Source organism: Bos mutus, chromosome 8 (assembly GCF_027580195.1).
Source record: "Bos mutus isolate GX-2022 chromosome 8, NWIPB_WYAK_1.1, whole genome shotgun sequence".
NCBI lineage: Eukaryota > Metazoa > Chordata > Mammalia > Artiodactyla > Bovidae > Bos > Bos mutus.
This window is the reverse complement of record NC_091624.1, coordinates 1,869,713-1,889,628: the sequence shown is the minus strand read 5'-3', so window position 1 is coordinate 1,889,628 and position 19,916 is coordinate 1,869,713. Positions and strand designations below refer to the sequence as shown.

The 19,916-nt window shown below is 55.5% G+C and overlaps 1 protein-coding gene across 4 annotated transcripts in view; it reads left to right on the top strand.

The window, feature by feature from the left end:
• EIPR1 (EARP complex and GARP complex interacting protein 1) overlaps positions 1-19,916 on the top strand; it is a 67,790-nt gene that overhangs the window by 10,938 nt on the left and 36,936 nt on the right. Inside the window, exon 3 of one of the 4 annotated variants that reach the window (XM_005889367.3) lies at positions 4,265-4,397. The exons of 1 other annotated variant lie outside the window; for it this stretch is intronic. In XM_005889367.3, coding sequence (XP_005889429.2) covers positions 4,265-4,397 — 133 coding nt within the window. Of the gene's footprint in view, positions 1-4,264; positions 4,398-12,682; positions 12,832-13,620; positions 13,639-19,916 lie in introns of those variants that run through there. 2 more of the 4 variants (XM_070374965.1, XM_070374967.1) reach the window with 2 other exon arrangements.

The following is a 19,916-nucleotide window of genomic DNA, read 5'->3' as shown; positions in this document are numbered from 1 at the left end:
TCTGGTCTCGCCATATTGATCACGTCTTGCGTGTCCTTCTTGAAGCAGTTCTGCTGCGTGTGTTTCTAGCTTATAGGTGTACGTGTGGTCACGAGGAGTGAGCCGGCCGATTGTCCCGCTGACCCGCTCGCGCCCCAGCTTTTCCCTGGCCCCTGACCACATGTGCCCTCACTGTGGGCTGAATACTGTGTCCCCCCCAAACACGCACATGGGAGCCACCCCTGACGTGACAGCGGCAGAGGGGGCCCTCTGGAAGGCACTGGGGCTGTGAGGATGGAGCCTCGTAAGGGTAATCTCCTGGCTGGTGGAAGGGTTGAGATGTTATGAGAATCCCCAGAAAGTGACAGAGATATGAAGTGAGCAGGCGCTGCTGCAGAAGGGCCCCCAGTGGCCCTGCTGGGGCGGGGTGGCCCCAGACCTTCAGCTGGGAGCCACGAGGAGCTGTGGGCGCAGTGCCTGGAATCACCGCAGCAGGAGCCTGCATAGCTGAGGTGTCGCCTTCCCGAGCTGCAGGCTGCACGGCTGGCTTTGGATCTGGACGAGAGGTAGGGTGCGCTGGTGGGGAGGCTGTGGCGTCTGCTGGGGGCGGCTGAGCTGAAGCTTCTCGCCCAGCAGCCTCTCGGAGGGCTGTGGTCGGTGCCAGGAGGACTTCCCATGGGGAGATGCTGATGCTTTACTTTTCCTAGGGGAGAACTTTCGCTTTTTAGTTTCCAGTTTTGCCACATTTTTTTTTTCTTTCCCTCTGAAGTTTTGAGTTTATGAGTTCAGTGAGAGATGAAACGGACAGGGTGCGTCGGCCTGGGGTCATGTGCTCGCTCTCAGGACAGGGGCCGCTTTCTCTGAGCCCTGATTCTGTGAGAACACGAGCGGCCTTGATTAAGAGCACCTTCACAGGCTTCCTAGTAAGTTTGATAGCCGTGGCTCCTAAACTCTTACAGAGTGTTATCTACGCCCTTAGCCCTGTACTGCCAAGTCCAACGTTAAAATTTTAATAATGGTAACTCAAAATATGAGTTTGAGCTTCATTGAAAGTGAAAGTCGCTCAGTCATGTCCGACTCTTTGCAACCCCGTGGACGATACAGTCCATGGAATTCTCCAGGCCAGAATACTGGAGTGCGTAGCTGTTCCCTTCTCCAGCAGATCTTCCCAACCCCAGGATTGAACCCAGGACTCCCACATTGCAGGTGGATTCTTCACCAGCTGAGCCACCAGGGAAGCCCTTGAGCTCCATTCTGAGCTATTAACAGCATTTTAAAAGCTCAGCAGGGGCGTGAAGACCGCAAGTAACACTTGTACCCCAACCTAGCACACGCATTCCCCCCTCGGAGCCAACAGGAGTTGCTCTGTCTTCCTCATTCCCGTCATCTTTTGCTCTCACCCTAACCATAGTGTTTTCTCCATGATGTAGCTTGTTTTTGTAACTGGCCCGCAGCTGCACGTGTCAATGTGTGCTCACTTGACGTGAGCGGCGTAAGTGGTGGTGCCCTGGGCATAGGCAGTTGGGTCACAGCCTCTCTCCTGGGATGTGGAGCTGCCTGGTCCTCTGCTGACCTGCTGTGGTGCAGAGCCCAGCGTTGTGGCAGGTGGGCACCCCTGCGCCCCAACCATGGGGGGTCCACAGCGCATGCTCTGGCACGAGCCTCAGTGCTCCCACTTTGTCAGCCCCGGTTTCTTGTCCTGTAACCATGGCCAGCAGTGACAGATCATCCTGTCACCATCGAGCTCTTCTTAGGATTAAAGGAACAAGCGTGGTACAAATAGCTCAGGTGCCTGCGGCGTATCAGTCGCCAGTCCTTTGACCCCTGCCTGTCTGCGGTGATGACATCCCCTGCCTTGCCCGAGCGTACCTGAGGACTGCGTCTCCGGAGGATGTGTCCCGTGGCCCAGTCCGTGAGCCTGCTGTGGGCGAGGACGTGTGGAAAGAGCCTAGACTCTGAAGCTTAAAGGGCACATTACTAGAGTGTCAGATTAGGAGAGGTGGGCCTGGGGGTCGTGGACTCCTCCGCACCCCCGCCGTGGAGGGCGGAGGCTGACGTTTCCCTGCTGAGCGCCTAGGAGACCCGCGGAGGGTGGACGCCCTGCCTGCTCCTCCTCTCAAGAAAGAGGAGCCTGCCCCAGGCGGGCGCGGGGACTCTGTGGCAGCTGGAAGTGCAGGGAAGAGGTCAGGCTGGAAGGACGGCTCCCCAGCCAGGAGGGTGTGCGCGCCCCCGGGTGCACGGCCCCAAAGGAGGACCCGGAAACCGGCGCTCCCGTGCTCCCCAACGCGGCGGTCCTGACGGTGCTCCCGGCCGTCAGGACATCAGCTCAGTGCATCCTTTTCTCAGCGCTCACGGATTTTCTGATAAGGAGGAAACGTGTCAGATACTTAGAAAGAAGCTTCTTGCTCACTCTTGAAGAAATTGTTCCTGGTTTTGTGTGTTGCCGTTTAGTCTGTGTTCCCATGCGACTGTTATAAACTTTATATAGAAGCTGTCCACCCAGAGTATTCCCAAACCCACTGTGAAAACTACACTGGGCTATGAGTGCTGGAGAAACGGACTGAAAAGAGTTTCAAAGATTAAAAACTGTGCTGCTGGTGTTTAATCTCCTCACTGTCCCGGGAGAAGGGTGGCCTCTGCCGGGCTGCATAGTCCTGGCAATCCCGGGACCTTCGTCCCCGCACGGTCATTGCACTCTCGGGGACACCGCGGCTTGGGTCGCACAGGCTGTAGGGGGCAGTGGTGGGCTTTGAGTTCTGCCCAGGCCGGCCCTCGAGGGACAGGGGAGTGATTGCATGTGAGAACGTGATACGAGGGAAGCAGCCAAGGACACAGCCAGAGGCCCTGGGCCAGCAGGGGGAGGCGCTTCGGGTACCATGGAAACGTTTTTTAAAACAGCATTTTAGTGTTTGTTCTGACTGCAAAACAGCGCTTGAAAAAAATTTAGAAATAAAGCCAAACCACAAAGAAGTAAGGAAAAGCCTCTATAATTTCATCACCCAAAGGTAACCAGTCACTTTCTGATTCTCTCACTGGGTCGTGCTTACTTTTTAGCAAAAAGCGTGTGGAGCATTTGTGAGGCTCTTCTACTGCTTCTTTTTTCCTTTTGTCCCCTGGAGAAGGAATAGGCTGCCCTTTCCAGTATTCTTGGGCTTCCCTGGTGGCTCAGCTGGTAAAGAATCCACCTGCAGTGCAGGAGACCTGTGTTCAATCCCTGGGTTGGGAAGATCCCCTGGAGAAGGGAAAGGCTTCTCTCCGGTATTCTCGCCTGGAGAATCCCATGGACTGTATAGTCCGTGGGGTCGCCGAGAGTCGGACACGACTGAGAGACTTTCCCTCTCCCTCTCCCTCTTGTGTATGTTATGGACCCTTTTCCCGGCACTGAATGGTGTTCAGAGAAGAGTAGCTGGCTTCACAGTGTTGCATTACAGTCGGTTCGCCTGAACAGTTCCCCGTTGCTAGGCACATAGGTGGCTTGTGTGTTTCATTATGACAGTCAGTGCCACGGTGAACATTCCTGATTGGATTAGGTCTTTGTGCAGATCCATGATTATCAGTATAAATTGATTAAAAAAACTGTAAGTTGTATTTTCCCCAGTGACTTGACTATTGGGGAGAGAGTGACTGTGAGCATCATTTTCATCCTCCAGAAATTATCCGGAAGAGTGCGGTACTAGCACGTTCAACTTTTCATTCAGTGGCTGAAACACGATGCTGTCGTCACTGCTGTGTGACCAGAGGTGTCGACGGCTGTCGGCCTTGTTTTTAGGAAGCGTTTTAAGCGGTGCTGACCTGACGTGCAGCACTGTCTCACCCCTTCCGTCCTCGGTTGCTTCCAACATGAGCTGTGTCCACTGCGGAGGGGCCGGTCGGGGCTAAGCCTGGTCCTCCGCAGGCAGCAGCGCCCTGCTCCGGTTAGCCGAGCCGCAGGCCTGGGACGGTCGTGGCGGGCGGCCCCCTCCTGGAGGCTCTGGCCGTGACACCGGCCGTGGCCTGCCTGCGCCACGTGCAGGGCGGGGGTCGGAGTCTTCCGTCTCCCCTCTGGAGGACTGGGCGTGGCGGGGGCGGGGTTCTGGCTTCGCAGGCTGAATACATGGCAGGGATTTCACACTTGTCTTCTGAGAGGCATAGAGTCAGAGGTGCATGTAGAATGAACGCTGTTAGCACAGTACGGGACTGGTAAAGGTGTCCAAGGTGCGTTTGGTTCTCCTGTTGGTCTCTGTGGTCTGTGAAGGCGAGTGGGAAGTGTGTGAGCTCCTGACCGGCTCTTTCCTTGTGTCTGTAGATCCACGTCATAGACTTTGACGACGAGAACAACATTATCAATAAAAATGTGCTCCTGCATCAGGTCGGGGAGATCTGGCACATTAGTGCCAGCCCCTCAGACAAAGGCGTGCTGGCCACCTGCTACAACAAGAGTGAGTATCTCCGGGGGTCTGGGTGCCCGCGGACCACCTGCTTCAGTGAGAGTGAGTGTCCCCAGGGGTCTGGGTGCCCGCGGACCACTTGTTACAAGAGTGAGTGTCCCTTGGGGTCTGGGTGCCTGCGGACCGCCTGCTACAGTGAGAGTGTGTGTCCCGGGGGTCTGATCGTCTGTGGAGGGGTGGGTGCGTGGTCCCTAAGCTGTGGGAAGTGCTGCTTCACAGAGAAGCTGTGACACTGGGTAGATGGAGACTGTAATAAGCGGTTACTACAGTCCAGAGCCCAAGAAAGGAAGCTGGAACCACAGCTGTGCCCTGAGCGTTGACCCCGAGGCAGGGGAGGGACGAACCTGAGGGTCTCCACTGGGGGGGCGCAGCCACACTCATCCTCACTCTCCCGCACCCTCAGAGGGCGGTGGGCTTGCGTCTCACCATCTCTGTGCGCGTGAAACAGCCAGAGGATGACGGGTCAGGGTCTGGGAGCCACGGATCTCATTGCGCATGCGGGCTGCAGGCTGCGTCCAACGTGCTGCCGCGCCTCCACGGGCTTCCGCCCGGCCGGCCGATCACCCTCCAGTCTCTGGGACCCTTTACTGTGTGTACAGCCTACGTCACTACAACCTGCAGGCAGACAGCATCTTGCAGAGTTCTGTTCTGTCTTGGAAAATGATAGCGAATTTGCTGTAGGTTGAAGTAACCTAGATGTTCAGACACTTTCTCCGAGCAAGCCGCCCTCCCACCCATCCAGCGCCCGTTGGTGTCACAGGAGGACTGGAGACAGATGCAACGTGTGCCCTCCACGCTATCGATAGGGAGCTGATTCTAACGTTAGCTGTCAGCTGTGAGTTGGGGAACTATTTCTCAGTGCCCGGGTGCTGGAGGGGGAGCCGTGTTAGTAGTAATCTCTTGGGACCGTCTTCTGTGTGGAGCTTACTTGGGGCTCCTGGATTCAGGGCACAGAACTGCCAGGGCCAGGCACGGGGTGCTGGGAGTCACAGCATCAACCACGTTTGTTCCTCAGTAATCAAAGTGTCACGTGTCGTGTCCAGTGAGCATCGTGCTTCCAAAGGGGAAGCAAAGCGCTTGCATCTGCTGACCCCCGGACTCACGGGGTCTTTCAGACAGGTCTCCATGTCTGCCAGGCAGACGCAGGCCGGTCTGTAGGACGGCTCTCTGCCTGGCTCGGGCGGCCTGGCGCGGCCTAGGCGGGGGCTCTGTTTAGGGAACGGAGGCTTCTTGTGTCACCGGAAGTGCTTGGCGATGACCCGCCCTTCCCTCCCCGGCCCCCCTCCCTGCAGGCGGCCTCCAGGTCCGGCCACTGTCTCCTGCCAACGGGTTGGCGGGTGTCCCTCCAGAGACGGCCTCCTCTTCCCTCGGCCTGCAGTCGAGCATCCCCCCTGTCCACACTGGACCTGTGGGGGTGATCCGGGCCACAGCAGCGCCCCAGGCCCGAGCCGGCTCCTCTGAGGGGTGAAGGTGACCCAGGGGGTCCCAGTGCCCTGGCTGGTGCAGCGAGCCACTTCTTAGGCCTGAAACCTTTCGCTTCTCCCCAGTGACCTGCTGTGTGGAATGGGTGCGACCATGGGCAGGAAGTGTGGCCTTCTATCACTCTGAGAGGGTGTGTGTGGGCTTCAGGGGCTGGAGTTCCTCCTCCTCCTTGTAAGCACCGACAGGAACTGAGGTATAACTTAGCTCACCTGCCAATTCTAGGTCCCCAGCAGGAGCAGAGGCTGTGCCGGCTTTATGGTCTTGTTACTTTTAAAATTGTTTATTGAATTATAGTTGCTTTTCAGCGTGTTAGTTTCTGGTGTGCAGCAAAGTGATTCAGTTATACATATGTATGTGTGTATTCTTTTTCATATTCTTTTCCATTAGGTTTATTACAACAGATACTGAATATATAGTTCCCTGTGCTGCACAGTAGGACCTTGTGTATTTTACACATAGTAGTATGTGTCTGCTAATTCCAAATTGCTGATTTATCCCTTCCCACCTTTTCCCCTTTGATAGCTATATGTGTTTTTTTCTGTGTCTGTGAGTCTATCTCTGTTTTGTAAATAAGTTCATTTGTATCTATTTCAGATTCCACGTATAAGTGATGTCATATGATATTTGTCTCTGACTTCCTTCACTCAGTATGATCATCTCCAGGCCCATCCATGTTGCTGCAAATGCCATTATTTCATTCTTTTTTACAGCTGAGTAGTATTCCTTTCAACCCACTCCAGTACTCTTGCCTGGAAAATCCCATGGACGGAGGAGCCTGGTAGGCTGCAGTCCATGGGGTTGTGAAGAGTCAGACACGACTGAGTGACTTCACTTTCGCTTTTCACTTTCATGCCTTGGAGAAGGAAATGGCAACCCACTGCAGTGTTCTTGCCTGGAGAATCCCAGGGACGGGGGAGCCTGGTGGGCCGCCGTCTCTGGGGTCGCACAGAGTCGGACACGACTGAAGCGACTTGGCAGCAGCAGTAGCAGCAGTATTCCCTTATGTATACATACCACATCTTCTTTATCCATTTATCTGTCGATGGACATCTGGATTGCTTTCATGTCTTAGCTATTGTAAATAGTGCTGTGATGAACATTGAAGTGCATATATCTTTTCGAATTAAGAGGTTTTTTTCCCCCCAGATATCTGCTCAGGAGTGGGATTGCCGGATCATATGATAATTCTAGTTTTAGTTTTTTGGGGGAACTTCCTCCTTACTGTTCTCCATACTTCTGCACCAATTTACATTCCCACCAACAGTGTAGGAGGGTTCCCTTTTTTCCACACCCTCTCCAGCATTTATTATATGTAAACTTTTTGATGATGGCCATTCTGACTGGTGTGAGGTGGTACCTCGTAACTTTAATCTGCATTTCTCCAATAATTAGTGATGTTGAGCATCTTTTCATGTGCCTATTGGCCATCTGTCGGAGAAGGCGATGGCACCCCACTCAAGTACTCTTGCCTGGAAAATCCCATGGACTGAGGAGCCTGGAAGGCTGCAGTCCATAGGGTCGCTGAGGGTCGGACACGACTGAGCGACTTCACTTTCACGTTTCACTTTCATGCATTGGAGAAGGAAATGGCAACCCACTCCAGTGTTCTTGCCTGGAGAATCCCAGGGACAGAGCAACCTGGTGGCCTATAGTCCATGGCGTTGAAAAGAGTTGGACACAACTGAGTGACTGAGCACAGCACACAGCACGTGTTTTCTTTGCAGAAATTTCTGTTTAGACCCTCTGCCCATTTCTTGATTGGGTTATTTTCTTGATGTTGAGTCGTATGAGCTGTTTGTTTATTTTGGAAACCAGGCCCTCGTCAGTCGCATCATTTGTGAGTGTCTCTCTCCCATGGTTAGGTTGTGTTTCTGTTTCGTTCATGGTCTCCTTTGTTGTGCCAAAGCTTATACATTTGATTAGGTCCCGTTTATTTATTTTGGCTTCTGTTTCTGCTGCCTTGGGAGACTGTAATGTTCTTGGTTTTAATGGGTTTTGCCACGTTTGGTTTATAGACCTGGTTTGGTGAGTGATAACTTGCATGTAAGCTCATGACAGTCATTATAGCAGAACCATCCCTGCTTTGTCAGCAGCCACGGGAGTGGCAGCAGCTGGCATGAAGGTTGGTGGCCCTGGACATCAGACGCTGTTTCAACACTTCAAGGAGCGGCCGCTCGTCATGCTCCCATTTTACTGATAAAACCGAGGCATAGGAAGGCTGAGTGACTGTCCAGGTTGCGTGTCTGGTGGGGACACGGTTGGGATTTGGCCCTGGATCCTGTTCCGGGCGGTGCCCTTGACAGCTGACAGTGTCTCTTCGGTCAGAGTCCCACCTGGGGAGGAGGGGGCCTGTTTAGAGCCGGCTGATCCATCTGGGGGCCCCACACTGGCGCATCACGAGTCTCCGGCTCCAGACACGCACGCTATTCCCATGTTTAAACTCACCATTCTTCTGAGTTTTTCATGTACTTTAGCGTGGGATGTGGAAAGAGGGAACTCCTTTCCTTCAGGCGGTAGGTGCTCAGCTAGGAGGCGAGAGGTGAGTCTTTTCCCCAGATCCAGATGCCGAGGATGAGCATGTTGAAAAGAAGTCAGAAAGTTCTCTGGGGAGAGCAGTCTCTAGGGAGCCCCTGGGAGCTCTGTGCTGACCCCAGCCCTGCAGATGTGGGGGTCCCCACAGGGCCAGCCCCAGGTGTCCTCTCCACCCCAGACTGAGTACAGCGGGGCAGGAAGTGGAAATGGTCTGCACCCCGTTTTAGCATGTACAGGTTTTCTAGGCTCTCTTGCTCTGTGGCTAACAGATCCAACAGGCTTCTCACTGGGAGGGCTGTGCGCTGACCAGCATCACCCAAAGATGACGTTGCCAGGGGCAGGATCCTGGGTGAGGGCCTGCGGTTCCGTGGGTGCCGAGCATGGGGGGTGCGTGTGCCGCGTGATCACCAGGTGTATGTTTCGTCAGCTCCTCTTCCGTCTGGGGTTCACGTGGACGTCCTTCACTGGGGTCACCATGTCTGGTGAGAAATGGGAAACCAGCCATGTGGAATATTATTTTGGGATCAAGTTACTGTTTTGTTCCAATGCTGTTTCTTTCAGGTTGTAGATACGGTTAACTCTTACTTGCCAAAAAAACTGTTTCTTTGTTGCCTGTTCCCCTGAACGGCTTATCCGTCATTGAGGAGTATAAGGTGGCCCTGGCAAAGAGAACACACCCCTGCTCATCTCTGGCTCACCCGCCACTTGCCTGCCTGCGCAGAGGAAGCAGAGCTTCTGCACGGCCTGGACTGAGGGGTGCAGGGCTGAGGGGTGGCCCATTAGAGGGCCTGGCTGGAGGCCAGCGCCGGGCACATGGGGCATGGTGCTCGCCCGGAAGCCCCATGGGGCCGAAGCCCCACCCCAAGGCTCATGGTGGGTGCCGGGCAGGTCACACACTGCTGCTGGCTCTTACCAACACACCATCCCGTTCTGCACATGAGGAAATGTGGTGACATGACCTCTGAATGCTAAGGTGCCAGGCGCGGGCAGTTCACTTACTAGAGGTCCTTCCAGTTTACTGAGATATAATTGGCATGTGACCTTGTGTTAGTTTCCGGTGTACACCATAACGATTTGAGTCACACACAGTGAAGCTCTCAGCAGCCTTCAGATACGCAGCTCAGATGAGATCAGGCGCGTTCGTCAAATATACGGTACGGTATTGTCAACTGTGGGCTTTCCAGGTGCCGCAGTGGCAGAGTCTGCCTACCAGTGTAGGAGATGCAAGAGACACGGGCTTGATTCCTGGGTTGGGAAGATCCCCTGGGTCTTGGGAACAGCTACCCACTCCAGTATTCTTTCCTGGAGAATCCCATGGACAGAGGAGCCTGGCGGGCTGTAGTCCATGGGGTTGCAGAGGAGTCAGACACTTTGATCACCAAGAACAGACACGGCTGAGCGCACAGCACGCGCTGTCACCTGGAGGCACTGTGCTGTGTATCACATCCCAGGACCCGTTTATCTCATGACTGAAAGTTTGGACTTTCTGACCCCTTTCCCCCAATGCTCCACGCCCCCCAAACCACCTCTGGCGACCACCGCTCTATTCTCTGTAGCTGTGAGCTCTTTTGTTTTTTTTCTTCTAGGTCTCACATAGATGTGAGTTCATACAGGGTTCGTCTTCATATGGTGCCTCTTAGCCTGGTGCCCTGCAGGCTCACCTGTGTTGTTGCTAATGAAGGTTGCCTCCTTTTTGCACTGAGTAATGGTCCGCTCTGTGTCCACACCACGCCTCCTGTGTCCACTCACCTGGCGATGGGCACTTGGGTGGCTTCCACGTCTTGGTGTGGTGATGACCCTGCCGGGAGCATGGGGTGCCCGGTGCCTCGTTTAACCCTGAATTACCGCACTTCCAGCAGGACCTTGCTACGGTGATTCGTCGGTGATTCCAGAGCCCCTGACCCACATCCTTTCAGGCTTCGAGGACATTGTTTCTGGGGCAAGGATTTTGTAAACACTTTTTGTTATAAAGATATTTTCTTCTTATTGGTTTTTGTCACCAAGAACAGAGACATAACGGTCCCTACTTTTGAGTGATGTTTGTGATAATGCTCAAATCTTGGCGTTTAGAGGCCGATGAGATCAATGATCTTAACACAGGGCCTTGTTCTCTCTTTAGAAATTGATCATATTTTACAGACCCAGTATTTTGTTGCTTGTTCCAAATATCCCACACCCACTGGGGTTATTCCTCTCGGCACAGAGTTGTGTGAGCTTTACCATGTTACCAGAGCCTCTGTTGGCCTCTTATTTTTAACTGGAGGATAACTGCTTTACAATATTGTATTGACTTCTGCCGTACAGCATCATGAGTCAGCCGTAAGTACACATCGTCCCCTCCCTCTTGAACGTCCCCACCCATCCCAGCCCTCTGGGGGTCACAGAGCATCCTGTGTTATACAGCAGCTTCCCATCAGCCATCTGGCCTCTGACTTTTGGCCTCACGCAGGTGAGGAGGGTTCTGACTGCCGGGTTCATCTGAGCTAGGCTCACTGCTTCTGGTTTCCGGTTTTGGGTATGGAGGCCTGGACAGTGAGTTCAGACAGCAAGGGCCGCCTGCATTGTGCTTGTGCAGCCATCTGATGGGAGTTAGATGGAGTTCCAGAACATGGGGAGGTTTTTAAATCGCTTCTTTTCTTGGAGACGGAATCCTGGATTGCTTCTTACACTCCTGACTAACCTCTTTGGATCCCATCTGCCTTGTTTCTCTGTCCTCACTGACTTCCTATAGCACCTCCAAATTTAGCATCATCTGGAAATTTAATTAATGTGCTGTTCACCGCTCCTTCCAGATTGCTAATGAAGATGTTAACTGGGATGTGGCCCCCGGGCTGGCCGCTGGACACCTCTCACGGCTTCCCACCCCCGTCGTTCATCAGTGCACCTTGTTTATGGCCCTTTCTCCAGGTTTCAGGCCACGAGGGGGTGCTTAGACAAAGCCCAGTTTGAATTAATTTTTCCAGTAAGACTGTAAAAAACCCTGTGCCCAGTTCCTCCCTCAACCCCAGCCGTGTCGTTGGCCTCGTTCTTCCCTGCCCCGCTCCCCTCCCCCTGCCGCCCTCTCCGCGGAGATGCAGGCGGGGCCGCCAGCTGCCCTGGCTTTGTGAGGCTGGACCTTCTCAAGGTGGCTCCTTCCACGGTGCTCTGCCCTGCCACAGTCTCCATCTGCTCCGGTCTGCACGACAGAACCCACAGACGTGCATAAACAATTGCAGCCTGAGGCCCAGGGGTCCTCCGAGGGCCCTCCCCTCGGCTTCTGCTCGTGTGGCTGTCCCTCTGGGCCTGGCTGTGTCCCAAAGCCCTTTTCTCATGTGGATGCAGTCCTTGCAAATCTGGGCTCCACCCTAATACCTCATCTGAGTCGCTTCTTCAAAGGCCTTGTCCGCCTGTACAGTCACATTCTGAGGTGCTGTGGTGAGGACTTCAGCACGTGAGTTGTGGGTCTGGGGAAAATGGTTCAGTCCTTGAGAGTGGTGGATTTGTGACTCGTTTGTTTATGTGAGAGGTTTGGAAAGAGGTTTGGGGAGGGCTTCTATCCTGGTTAGGTTCTCAGACCCAAAGGTAGTAACCAGCCTCCATCACTTGGCGTGTCCCTGGGTTCCAGAAGTCAGCCCACCCATCGGGTGCGCCTCAGGCCTCCTTGCACACACTTTGCTGTTGTGTTTTGACTAGAGCTGAGACCTTGAAGGCCTGCCTTCTATTTTGATGACACTGTTTGGGATGTGGGAGGGGGCATGGCCAAGCACGGCGTGGCCTTGAGCCTTGCCGTGGGGAGGCGTGGCTAGAAGGGAAGGGGGCGTGGCTAGTAAGGGGAGTGACCTTGAGAGCCCGGTGGGGGCGTGGCTGGGGTGGACGTGGCTTGGACCCGCCCCTTGGCCTGCCTGGGAGGGGCCGGGCAGTGAGCTAGTGGCCTCCGGGAGAAACGCTGTGCTTGAGGAGGTGGTGGGGGCAGGTGCTGTGCATGCATCTGTAGACAGCTGGGCCGGGGCGGTGACCCTAACCCATGTGGTCTGGGCCCCTGGCAAGAGCAGGACTTCCCGGGAGGAGGCTGGGGGTTAGGAGCAGCCACTGGAAGGGTAGGCCGGAGTGATGCACCCCAGCCCCCCCGCCCCCAGCCAGGCGGTTTTGGGGTCAGATCTGCAATTTTACGAGATCTCAGAGGGACGAGAGGGGGCGGAGGAGGGGGTCCTGACCCTGAGGACCGTGGGAGACCCTGCGCCTGCTTCAGTCAGTGTATTCGTGTCACTCTGGTCCTGCGACTCGCCAGACTTAAAACCCTGTGAAGATGGTCTTTAAAGAAAGGTGCAAGTACCTGAACATGAGAAAAATCTCTGTGTGCTGGTGAAATTTCAGGAAGACTAACAGGCGCTGCATTAAAAAAAAAAAGGTGAACTCAAGATGGAGAACACAGGTAAAAGCGTGCACACAGGGGCGATGAGTTGGGGCTTTTAGAAGCGCTGGGCTCCGCGCCTCCTGCAACCCGGGAAGGCTGGCTGAGTGGCAGCTGGTATTACCAGCAGTGGAATCAATCTCGCGCCCCCGCGGGGGAGAGAGCAGCCCACATCAGGACCAGATGAATTTTTCAGCAGCGGAAGGTGAAATGTCAGGAAGACTGTAGATCACGCCGGCACAGGGTCCTCGGGAAATTAGAGCAGTGAAGGGCTGACAGAGCGGCGGTGGTGAAATACTGCTGCCGCGTCAGCCTGCTCCCTCTACAGTGAGCTGAGGACGACGGCCCAGCAGACCAAGGGCCGCTGTGCGGTCCTGGGCCCAGCGTCTCCCGGGCCCATGGTCAGGCGTGCAGTTTGGGGGTGGCCCAAGGTCTTGCTGGGACTGGGGAGGGGTGGGAGTGAGAGGAAGCCTGAGGGAGTCTTGGACCCGCTGATGAAGACGCCAGGGTGAGGGGTGAGGGTCAGATGCACGTGCTGAACTCTTCCTGGCCTCGCCCCCCACTCCTCCCGCCACCTCCCATCTCCTCTCCTGCCCAGGCCCCAGCTTGGGCCTTCAGGTCTCACCTTGACCACTGTAATTTGACTCCTACAACAGATTTTTTTTTAAAGCACAGACGCAGGCTCTCATTTGGCTTCACCACCAGCCCAGAGCATCTGGGAGCCTGTCCTGGCCCCCTGTCTTCCCCTGACCTGGAGCACTTCGGGGCCCTCCTGGGCCTGTCTGTGTCTGTGAAGCAGGAAGTGTAACTGTGGGCTTCGGGTACCTGGTAAGGGGCTGTCCCACCTGTCCCGCGTTCTCTGTGAGCTGGCCCCACGCTGCCCTTCTCCTCCCCTGGTCGCTGCACTCTGCCAGTTCTCTGGCTGATTTTCATGCCAATCCCTCCTCCTCAAGCATTCTTCCAGTTGCCTGCCTGTCACAGTCTGTCTGTTCTGAGCCAGCCTGTTCCCTCCACCACCGAGCACCGGGCTGTGTGTGTTGGGAAAGGTGGGGGTGGGAGATGAGGGCTCTGCTAAAGACGGAATGTTCTAGAGCTTCCCTGACCTCCCGGTGCCGTCCAGGTCAGGGGAGCAGACTTCTCTGGAGGTGTGTCTATGCTGACGCTTTCTGTCTTCCCTGATCCTCTCCTGGGCTGCCTCTACTACTGCTGTTCTGTTAAAGACAGCGTGGGTGTCATTAGATGAGAAGGGGGTGTGGGCCCCCTGAAGGCGTCTGTCCTGGGCCTGGGCGGGCGGCGGCCGCAGGGGAGCCCCTCCCTCCGCTCTTACCCAGGATGCCCTGCGCTTTTGGAGGCGAGCTGTTTATTGTTGGAGCGTGTGTATGTGTTTAATTCATCCTGCTGCTCTCTTTTAACTCGTATATCTAGACTATTTATGTTTTAAGTTCAGGGTCTGTTAAGGCTTGTCCCAGTGACTCAGTCAGTAAAGAGTCTGCCCGCAGTGGGGGTGACCTGGGTTTGATCCCTGGGTTGGGAAGATCCCCTGGATAAGGAAATGGCAACCAACTCCAGAATTCTTGCCTGGAGAATTCCATGGAGAGAGGAGCCTGGTGGGCTACAGTCTGTGGGGTCACAAAGAGTTGGACGCGACTGAGCGGCTGACTTTCACTTTGAGACTGTTTGTGTTTAAGTTATGCGTGTGTCGGGCTGCAGCGGCCGTTTTGTTGTCTGTTTTTTGTGTCTTCCCTTCGTTTCTCATCACTGTCCCTTCCTTACCTTCCTGTGGTTACTTCAACAGTTTGTGAAATCTTATTTATTTATGATGTTTCTGAATATGCTGTTTTGTATCATTTTCTTGGTGTTTGCGCTACATACATGACTTTTCAAGTCTACTTCTAGAGAAGTACAGAAACCTGCTATGTAGGTCTGTCTGTCCTCCTCAGTGAAAAAATATAATCATCTCAAGATTTTCTTGATAGATGTTGACATCAGGTGTGTCATTTTCAATATACGTATATACTTTTGTTTGTATTGTTTTCGTCTTTTATTTTGCCTTTGGTTAAAAAATAGGAATTTAGTTTCCTAAGTGGTCCTCCCTCTGCGCCGTGTTACCAGAGGTGCCCCCCGCCCTCTCCCCGCCACGGCCTGGGGCCATTTTAGCCATTCCAGTCAATGTCCTTACCTCTGTGCTTGGAGACGGTACTCATTCCTTACCTAGTTATTGTTAGAAAAACAGGGAAAGCGTGGCAATTCAGAAAGTCTCCATCTTCAACCATAAAACTGTTTCTGCAGGTTGGTTTTGAGTAATGGGATTTTATGATAATTATTCTTCATTAGTCGGTCTGATGTAATTATATAAGATTTAAAAACCTTCCATTTGAAATCAAGCAGGAGCTGTTTGCCCAGGTCTCACGCTTGTTGGTCGCTTCTTTCAGTCTCTGTGTCAGGTGGTGTGACAGGCGGAGCTCTTCCAGGATTCCCTGGTTTCCCTCACTGGTCTGGAAGTTTCCCTCAAGCCCAGGGCATATCACTCAGAAATCAAGTCAGGGACTTATTTGTGGTGCCTCATCATGTTTTGAATTTTCTTCATGTATTTGGGGGAAGTTCCTAGGTTATTAGTCCTGTTCCCCTCATGGAATTAAATCAAGTTTCCAGTTTCCCTTGCGGCTGGGACCCAGCACGTGACCTAAGCTCCTCGGGTCAGATGTGGCCATGCAAGAGGACGGTGAGGTCGCCGGTGTGGGGGCTGCAGAGCTGTGGGCTTTGGGGGTGGGGGCCGGGGGCCGCAGTGCCGTGGCGTCCAGGTGGGCGCGGGTCCCCGGCACTGTGGTGGGCCTGCGCGTCAGCGCTGCCGACGGGCTAGTCCCCGGTGTGTTTCCAGCACTGCCCTCGATGGCCGGACGGGCCCGGTTCTCGTCACGACTGCTGCGTCCGCTCATTCTTCTGCGTCCTAAAGTCATCTCCACTCTCAGTCGACGGAGGCAGCTTTGTGGATGCGGCTGAGGCTGGAGGGCTGTGTGCTGTGCCAGGAGCTGGGTCACCTCCAGCTACCACCCCGGGTGGTACCTACCACACAGGGGCGACGTGGAGGCCCAGCCTGTTCCCATTCTCACTGGGCTGCCCAGGGCCCCACGTGCCGGCCGCCTGCATGCCGTGTGCCCCTTGCCCTGTTGGGAGGAGACCCCGCCCTGCTGGGAGCTCGCGGTTGGGTGAGGAGGACAGGCGCTACCCAGTACCCCCACAGTGGTGGTGCCTAGGGCAGGGGCTGGCAGGGGTGGTCAGAGATGGGCCGCGGGCCCAGCGCCAGCTCTCCTGGTGGTGACCACTCTGCTGAGGCACAGGCCTGCCCCTCCTGGACTCCCCCTCCATCCTCTTCCTCCATCCAGTGCCTGTTGCTGCGCTCGCTTCCTGCGGCCCATCAGTGTGCTAAGAGGCTGTACAGACAAAGTAAGGGACAGAGAGGGGACCCCGGGGGAGGGAGGAGGGTGGGGTGGCCTGGCGGAGCCGAGGGCCTGGATTCAGAGGAGAGGACCTTCTGAGGGGTGCCTGGGAGACGACCGTTCTCCATTTACCACACACATTGCAATGGCTCCTTCCTGTGAGTGACTTGAAACCAAACAAATCCTTCTAGTGTGTTGATGTCTGTTTTTCCCTTCTGAAGATCAGCTCTCCCTGTCACCTGAGAGGGCAGGGCCATCCTGCTCCCTGAGCGCGGGCCGGGCATCAGGCAGGGGCTCCCTCCTCCAGACACCCCATGAGCACCCGTGTTGGATCCGGGACTGGTCAGGTTCAGAGGAATTGGTTTCTTTGCTGCGGACCCAGAAGTTTCCGAACGCCTAGCTCCAGTGTCCCCCTCCGTCGCCACGCAGGTACTCTCTGCAGGGGTTCCTCTCCTCCCTTCCACTCTGGAGGTTTTGTGCAGCTGTGTGGACTCTGGAGCCCCATGAGAAAGTCCCCTGGGACTCTTCTCTAGCGCACCTAGACATGAACTCTCAAACCGATTTAACGTGACCAGAAATACTTTCCCGAGAGTTGGTTTTTAAGCCAACGTGGTTCAGCTGTGTTCGCCCGAGGGCCAGCACGTGCATCGTGAGCACCCGGGTGAAACGGGCTGCCCCAGCTGGAAGGGGCGAATGCGCCCTCTGACCAGCAGCCTGCTTAGGAGAGTCCCTTGGCCAGCCGTGGGCGCAGGCCTGTTCTCCTTGGGGTCTGAGGGCCCCCCTCTGCCTGTGGAGGGCATGGGCCTGTGGAGGGAGAAGACCTGTTCTCCTTGGGGTCTGAGGGCCCGCCTCTGCCTGTGGAGGGAGAAGACCTCTCTCCATCGAGTCCCCCGTGTGTTGCTAGGAGCCAGGTTGATCCCAGAAGGCGAGCTTAAGAAGGAGGTGATTTATCATCTTCGAGTGGAACCCAGCCAGTGAGGACCGGCTTTGTCATCCCCTGACAGTGCTCTCGGGGTGAAGGGGCATGCCCTTGGGGTGAAGGGGCACACGGTCTCTTTCAGGAGCACCAGCCCGTCACGCGGCTCCACTCATGACCCGACATCTCCCAGAGGGCCCCCTCCTGACACCGTTGCACTGGGGGCTGGGATTTCAGCACAGGAACTTGGCGGGGAGTCTGGTAACCTGTTATGACGAAATAGGCATTGCTTCCGTCTCTCCCCACTAGGGTCGTCATCTTGGCAGAAGCTGCCCGAGTGCAGCTGGTGATTTTTAAACCTATTGTCTTAATGGAAGTTACATTGTAAATACTTGGGTAAAACTTAAAAATATACCTTTTTTATAGTATTATTTTGATCTATATCATAATGCATTTAGCAAGCAGCTATCTTTCCTAGCTCCCCTTTGAAAGCAGAAAGGTTATAAATGATAAATATTCAGGGCCCAGCAGACTCAGATACAGAGAAGGCATTCAGGTATGTAATGAACTGTGCACTGCTCACATAAGATCCATCCCATTTTGCCTCCATGTGAATCCTAATTACAAAAAAATTGAATTCTTGACCTCCAAGTGTCTGTGTGGTGAGGCTGGGTATGACCGTGAGCTCTCCCTGAGCTGCGCCCCCCCGCCCCAGCCGTCCCCACCGCTGCGGGCACTGGCGCTCACACCCGGCGGGCGCTCAGTCCTCGATGTGGAGACTGGGTTCAGGGCCACCGAGCACCCTCATCAAAGCCGGGGAGTCTCGGGAGCTCGAGAGAAGCTGAAGGTCAGGTCTCTTTTCCGTCCTGACTGGAAAGCGGAGGGCTGGCTCCGCGAGGGTGGAGAGGTTCCCCAGGCCTGGGTGCTTCCCTGTGGAGCCCCTGCTCTTGGCCTGGCCTGTCGCGTGAGGGGATGAGACGGGCTTCCTCTGTGTCCCTCTTGTGGCAGAAACAGACACATGTGGTCCTGTGGCCTTTAGCCTGGCTGGTCACAGAAGGACGGGAGACATGGGTGTTCTGCCCCTGTGTCTTGTCCCCTTTCTGTCCCCACCTTCCCTGGGCCTGCTTCGCCCTTGCCCCCCATCACCTTCCTCCTGGGCAAACCCTGGGGCCAGATTCAGCACGGACAGCCAAGTGGCAGCGTATGTCTCGAAGCCCAAGTCAGAATTAACACCCTTTAGGAAACACTCCCAGAAGCGTCAGCCGGAGTGGACTGCTGTTACCCTGGCTTAGGGGCAGTTCTCTCTTGATTGTGTTCCGGGTCCCTGGGAACGTCTGACTTTCCAATCGCAGTCTAACCAGCCCCCCCTTCCCCCCCCACCCCACAACACGTATTAGTGACAAAAAGCACCTTCACTGTAAGGGCCGTCGCTTTGTATCCTTCTGCGTTTAAAGACGGGTTTTGCGTCTCTGATGTGACGTGATGATGACCACTTGGCTTTGTCCTGGGCCGTTTCTGCCCGCCAGCCTGAGTCTAGACCTTGGGGTGGGTACTGGCTCACATGCGCGTGTAAACACAGACCCTGTGGAGGAGAGTGTCGGGAGGTGCAGCAAGAGAGGCCTGGGCCCTGTGAGGCTGGGCTTGGCTGCGGGGCAGGCTGCTCCATGACGAGGGGCAGTTTGAGTGCCTGCAGGAGAGGGGACAGTGTGTGTGTGTGCGCGTGTCAAACGTGTGCACAGATCTGGGAGACTCCTGCTCCAGGGCCTGCTGAGGGCCTGAGCTGGGCAGCGTGTAAGAGTCCAGGGTGCGGGAAGCAGCCGGGTGCCGTGTGGGCGGGAGGCTAGTGGCCTGGGTTCTGGAGGGCCCGGCAGGCTCGGCTCTCAGGACGGTGGGCCACGCTGCAGGGGAGGGAGGCGCACGCATCCGTCCATCCCATGGGTGTTTGTCCAGCTGCTGCTTGCTCTGCATGTCCAGAGCTTGAGGAGAACAGGCCCTCACAGCCTTCCCTCGTCCGCACCCAGCTGTGGGGCAGAGGCCGGACATGCCAGCCGGGGCCTCTGGTGTGTGTGATGCCCCGTGTCAGGAGCACCCTGGCCTTGGCCCTGATTGTGGGGGTGGGACGCTGGGGAGCCTGGACGAGGAGCGGTTCGGGTTCAGCATTGGACAGGGAAGCGTGTCCTGCGTCCGGCCAGCGGGCTACAGGGAGGCGGGTGCGCTGCTGCTGAAAAGGAGGTGCCATGGGCATCTCTGCGGGTTGAAAGCCGAGGCGCTGGCCCAGGTTGGGACCAGCCCTGGGCCTGCGGTGCCAGCCTGCGGTGAGGGCGGAGGGCTGGTTCCGTGCCCCGCTGTTACGAGTCCATGCTCGCTCTGCTTGCTGCACGACAGGCTGATAATGGAGAGACGAGCTGGTGGGGCAGAGGATAGCGGCTTTACACAGAAAGCCAGCAGACAGAAGATGGTAGGGCTTGTGCCCCCCAAGGAGCCATCTTGCTAGAGTCAGAATTCCTGCTGCTTTGATACTAAAAGGGGATGGAATAAAGTCAGATGCTTCCTCCTTCCCTTTGGGCCCCTGGAGGAATGTGTGAATTTCTTCCTCCTGGAGCTGTTCACAGGTGGTCAAGAGAATTCCTGTGAGCTAAACCAAGCTCACTTCATGCTCATTACCTGGGAGCAGCGTTCCCGGAGATGGGCCATTACGGATAACTGAAGCCTGGAGGCAGCATCTCTTCAGTGATGAACGTGTGTTGGAACGC